The sequence below is a fragment of the Egretta garzetta genome, unplaced genomic scaffold (genome assembly GCF_000687185.1).
Source record: "Egretta garzetta isolate BGI_Z169 unplaced genomic scaffold, ASM68718v1 scaffold781, whole genome shotgun sequence".
Classification (NCBI taxonomy): domain Eukaryota; kingdom Metazoa; phylum Chordata; class Aves; order Pelecaniformes; family Ardeidae; genus Egretta; species Egretta garzetta.
The window spans coordinates 284,780-290,779 of NW_009258579.1; the positions used below are offsets into that span (position 1 = coordinate 284,780).

At 36.4% G+C, this 6,000-nt stretch overlaps 1 protein-coding gene across 1 annotated transcript in view; it reads left to right on the top strand.

Annotated features, from left to right (window-relative positions):
• The window catches only part of LOC104134416 (dystonin), a 111,172-nt gene that overhangs the window by 59,424 nt on the left and 45,748 nt on the right, over nt 1-6,000 (top strand). The window contains exons 34-38 of the mRNA XM_035903398.1: nt 369-572; nt 2,756-2,987; nt 3,340-3,566; nt 4,278-4,400; nt 5,152-5,253. Coding sequence (XP_035759291.1) covers nt 369-572; nt 2,756-2,987; nt 3,340-3,566; nt 4,278-4,400; nt 5,152-5,253 — 888 coding nt within the window. The remainder of the gene's footprint in view (nt 1-368; nt 573-2,755; nt 2,988-3,339; nt 3,567-4,277; nt 4,401-5,151; nt 5,254-6,000) is intronic.

A 6,000-nucleotide genomic window follows, 5' to 3' on the forward strand; every position in this document is an offset into this window, starting at 1 on the left:
TGTTGGAATATTGTTGCCATTTCTGTCATTATAGGTACTAAGTATGATGGTGAGTGTCTGTTGCCAGCATCACATGCATAGTTAGCATCTTATATTTTACCTGTAATCACATGTCCTACAAGAGTATTGCACGGACCTTTTGAGCACGTCTCTAATTGTGATGTTTCATGCCTGGATAGCTCTGCGTTGGAATGGGAACCATAACTGGCAGAGCAGTCACTAACTTTATTTGATATTATTTGTGCTTTGCATTAGGATGAAGGGTATTTGTTTGGAATTTCTTGCCAGTTGGATGTGTTAGAAGTGTGGACAGCTATAATGTGGTGATGCAAGCATAAGAAACTGATAAGTTGTTTCGTTTGTTATAGCAACTGCGTGAGCTGATCGCTGAGCACAAGCCTCATATAGATAAGATGAACAAAACTGGGCCTCAGTTGCTGGAGCTGAGCCCAGGAGAAGGTTTTTCTATCCAAGAGAAATATGTGGCAGCTGACACCCTTTACAGTAAAATTAAGGAAGATGTCAAAAAGCGAGCACTGGCACTGGACGAAGCCATTTCTCAGTGTACCCAGGTATCAATTTAAGTTTAAAGTATAATTGGATTCATTCAAATGGAAAGACACACAGACAGTGTCATCTTACATGTATATATCAAGTCTAAACTGCTGTTTTATCTGTATTTTTCAACCTAATGCCCTGTGGATGTTTATATCACTGCTTATGGCATTAACTTTTCTATTTCTCAAGGGGTTATAATTTTATATATTGGTCAGTATTATGACTGCTGCAATTGAAAACTGTTACTGATTCTTAACTTTGAAGTAAAAAAGGGAACATTTGGTCTAAAAATGTGGGATTTTATTTTCACTTAATTCTGTTTTCTCTTGCTGGTCTGTTACTAGCTGATGCTTTATTTGTATACGGATGTCACTATTGATCAGTTCATTTGAGAGTAGTTGTATCTCAAACTTGACAGCTTTAGTTACTGTCCATTACCAATGGAACTAGAGGGTAGTTTGGCAACAGTGGTAATACCATTTGTTCGTTGCTGACCCACGAGAACTTAACATAACATGTGCTTAAACTGTTGCGTGAAAGTATTGTGAACAAAGTTAGACCTCACAAAATGTCATCACAAGCATAAAATTCAGACCAAGTCCATAAAAGCTGTGTATCTTAAGTTCATCAGCTTATGCAGTGAACCTCGATAAATACTTAATTATTTATTCAGTACTTTAAGGTTCATTTTATATACATAAATGTATATGCAGATGGCAAAGCAAAACATTGTAATGCCCTGAATGTAATTTTATAGTCTCCTTTTTTATTAAGATATGTAAATATATATTATCAAGGCTCTGTACTATGATAGCTATGTCAATGTTTGTCTAGACAGTCCTGGAAGAATAATTATTTAACTCTTCAGGTTTTAAATTATATTAAATTGCACTATGTACAAAGGCAGGACATAACCTATGGAGTCAGAATGAGAGGTTGTAATGACTTGCATTTTCTTCCTTTTAAGTTGTAAACCACCTTGTCTCATTCATTGAAGTATGAGTACAAGGAGGCCCACTGAATGCACTGACAATTTTAACATGTCCTAAAATTAGACCTGAATATTGCCAATTTAATTTCAGGTTTTATCATTTTTGTAAGGTTTTGTTGCCACAATCAGTTTTTCAGAAGTCTTGAATGTGGGAAGGCTACTTATCTTTTGTAACACATTTTGCTGACTTGTATGATACTCACACTTTTAACAAAAACACTGAGTCCATAACATTAGTCATAGACTCTGGTTTGAAGTGGGTTGTATGGTGGGGAAAAAGTAATTACATTTGTATTGCCTATATTCCTTTGAATAGAAAGGATGTGCCTATTTGTTCATGTAAGGTAATCTTGTTTTGCTGTGCTCTTTCTAGCACCTTTCCCAAGTGTAGTAAAGAATGCTCTTTGTAGATCCTGGAAGATCATTAAATGCAGCCACACTTTATTAACTTAACTGTAATTTGAAAGGGGCATGGTGACGAGATATTTTTAGGAATGTCCATGGATCCAAAAGCATACAGTAAAGGCTGACTTTGGACTTGTGCCAAAGCCTGAACGACCTTAACATAGCTGTAATTTGGGTTCTGGGCACCTTCTTGGGCTCAGTCAAACGTGGGTGAACATACAATACATGCTGTTGTATGCTTTTAGTTGCAGAAGGTAATGTACCTTTACTGCAATAAAAAGCATCACCTGGGCACTAACAAATGTCTTTCTGAATGACCTTAACATATCAAATCTTAATCAGTGCTTATATGCCAGTATGTTGGTCCTGATATGAAAATGTATGTATTTAATATTAAGGTAAATACCTTTCTAAAATGGTGAAATCAGAAAGCCATGGCTGTCCAAAGGAATGTACAAACTACTGTATGATTTACACAGGACTAAATGCAAGTAGATTCTGCCATATGTGTAGTATCTTCAGATGGAGTGTCTCAGGACTGAACCCAGACCTCATAGTAAAATTCTTAGATCTGAGAGGAAGTACCATTTTGCAAGGTAATTTTTGTAATTTAGATATTAAAAGAGGTGAAGAACCATGAAGGGGGGTATTGCAAGTTGCACATACATATGTTGGATAGAGATGTTAAATATGTTAATTTTAAAGTACCTTTTTACAAGACAATTTGAGATGCCATTTTTCAGTTGGTTTTTTTTTCCCAATTTCTCTGCCACTTCTTTCTGTCCTTTACCACCCTCCCAGTTTCATGACAAGATAGATCCAACTCTTGAGAGTCTGAGACGCATAGTTGAACGTCTGAGGCAGCCACCTTCAATCTCAGCAGAGGTTGAGAAGATTAAAGAGCAGATCAGTGAAAATAAGAACGTGTCAGTGGATCTGGAAAAACTTCAGCCAGTGTATGAGACACTTAAACAGAGAGGGGAGGAAATGATTGCTCGCTCAGAAGGAGCTGATAAGGATATATCTGCTAAAGGTTAGTAGACTGAGGAAAGTTTCATGTAGTAGAAATGCAGCAAGCTGCAACATATAAAAATCTTCATTTCTGATGACTGCTAATCTGGGGATTATGTTTTCCTGGAGAAGCTGCTAAAGATTTATAAAAGCAAAGCATTTGTTTAAAATAATTCATTGTGGATATGACCTTTGTTTTATTTTTAAAGGCCATGTTGGTTGTTTCCACTTAACATTGTAAGAAGTCCTGTAAAGAAACAATTTGAGAGTCTAAATTTTAAAATGTACGCATATGTTTCTGCTGTAGAACTGTAGAGAGATTTATGGCCAAGAATTGTTTGCCAAGGTAGTAATCTAGTTCCTTTGTTGTTTAGCTGTTCAAGATAAACTAGACCAAATGGTCCTCATTTGGGAAGACATCCAGACCTTAACTGAGGAAAGGGAGGCCAAATTGTTGGATGTAATGGAACTAGCTGAAAAGTTTTGGTGTGATCATATGGCTCTTGTAGCGACTATTAAAGACACTCAGGACTTCATTCGAGAACTGGAGGGACCTGGAGTTGACCCATCTGTAGTCAAGCAACAGCAAGAAGCTGCTGAGGTCAGTCGAAAGTGTTCTGTTGACTTGAAGTATTTTATTTACAGTGTGCAAAGAAAAGACAGAACTATTGTGAGATACTACAGGAGAATATTATTTGGGGTTTTTTTTAGAGACTAAGAAGGAAAATTGTATAGAAATTTACTGTAATGATATCTCAAGGGTCTATGGTAAATAACATGTATCAGTGCTTAATTGCAGTGAGCATGCAACATGTGCCTGTCATTATATTTACATATCTGTTTATAAACATGTATATAATAAGCATGTCACTGAGACCTTTAAAAGTTATACATAGTTTAGATTCGCTGAGTAATACATAACATCTAAATGAAAGATGTACAGATGTATTATGCTCTCTTATGCTCTAAGCCTGTAATTATTTATGCTGATAGTTAAAGATGTGAAGGCTGAATAATAACCTCTGAAAAAGAAAACACTCTGATTAAAGAAATCTAATTTAAAACTTCCTGTTTGTTTTTCCCATGTCATACAAAATGACATCATAAGCCATTGTTATAATTTAGACTGATGTCAGTTGATTTCACTCTGACGCTGCAAAGGGATGCTTGTATTTTAAGCATCCAGTTGTAAATCCAAGTGACTTTAAAGAAAACAAAGGTTGAATGCTGCCATGTTCTATCTTGAAAGCAAGCTGTACATAGGTTATTAAATTTAGTATTAGCAGTGTCAGATTTTTTTTTCTCTTTGTAGGCTGCTAAAGAAGAAATTGATGGGCTACAAGAAGAACTAGAAACAGTTGTGAGCCTTGGCTCTGAACTTAGAGCTGCTTGTGGAGAGCCTGACAAACCTATTGTCAACAAGAGTATAGATGAGGTATGGGAAGTGCAGATGCTTAAATCTGTTATGTTAGATGCTTGCTCAGCTGAAATTGGTATATCCACCCCTGCCCCAAAAAACTTTGAAAATAAAAATTTTGTGACAGAAGTAAGATAACCCCAAGGCCTTTGTGTTAAAGTAAGGTTTGCTTTTCGAGTCAATGAACCTTGACTCGGATTAGATTAGAATATACAGACGATTTTATTTTATTGATATATGGGTCAAAATTTTTGTAGAAGACAGAAAGGTTTTTTGTAAAAATACTCACTGATTAATACAATAAATGGCTACTTTTTGCAAAGGTAATGCTAGAATAATTTTCAGATATACCTGGTTTATGCCAAGTGAGACATCTTAACTGAGACAATCCAGTTTGGATGACTACAGAGTGCTTTTAATTTATCTAATGTTCAGCAATGTACATTTCTTTTAAGCTACCTTTTTTATAATGAGGTAACTGCAAATTATTTAATAATAGTTTTTCCTGTATTAACTATAATTCCTATGTTAATAAAAATATTCAATAATCAGTATTGAAGTTTACAGCTTTTGTAATCCAGAACCTCTAGTGTATTCTGGAGGAAACTAACTACACAGTGATAGGGAGAACAATACTGTTAATATGTAATAAGTATGAACTGTTCATTCTTAATTTATTGGTGTTATTGATCAGCGAATAATTAGTGAATGTGCACTATATGGCAGTAAAATTCTTTTATCCGTTGGAGTAATTTGCACTTACTTGCAGCTGAATTCTGCCTGGGATGCCTTAAACAAAACATGGAAAGAACGGGTGGATAAGCTTGTTGAAGCTATGCAGGCAGCTGTTCAATACCAAGATGGACTCCAGGTAAGATGGTGTAATATACCTAACTCAATCTTGAGTCAACAGGATTTAATGTGGTTATAGCAAAAAAATGTCATCTGAATGGGTAGGTGACAAGTAATGTATCACTCCTATCATAGTAGCTATTTTCTTCAGTATGCAAATATTTTTTCTCAGGGTTGGTTGGTTAGTTTTGGGGATTTTGTTTTGTTTTCTTTTTTTTTTTTGTATTAAAGAATAAATCTATTTAATCACAGAATCCCAGGTTGGAAGGGACCTCAAGGACCACCTGGTCCAACCTTTTTAGGCAAGCGCACAGTCTCAACAAGATGGCCCAACACCCTGTCCAGCTGAGTCTTGAAAGTGTTCAATGCGGAGGAGTCAACCACTCCCCTGGGGAGATTATTCCAATGGTTGACTGTTCTTGTGAAAAAATTCCCACTCATATCCAGTCAGAATCTTCTCAGGATTAACTTGTACCCATTACCCCTCGTCTTTTCCATGTGACTCCTTGTGAAAAGGAAGTCTCCGTCTTCTTTGTAGCCACCCTTTAAATAGTGGAACATGGTGATGAGATCACTTCTGAGCCTCCTTTTCTCAAGGCTGAACAAACCCCGTTCTCTCAGCCTGTCCTCATATGGCAGGCTTCCCAGGCTTCTCTGGACCCCTCCATCCTGTCCACATCTTTTTTGTATAGCTGGGACCAGAAATGCACACAGTATTCCAGGCATGGCCTGACAAGTGCTGAGTAGAGTGGGATAATGACTTCTT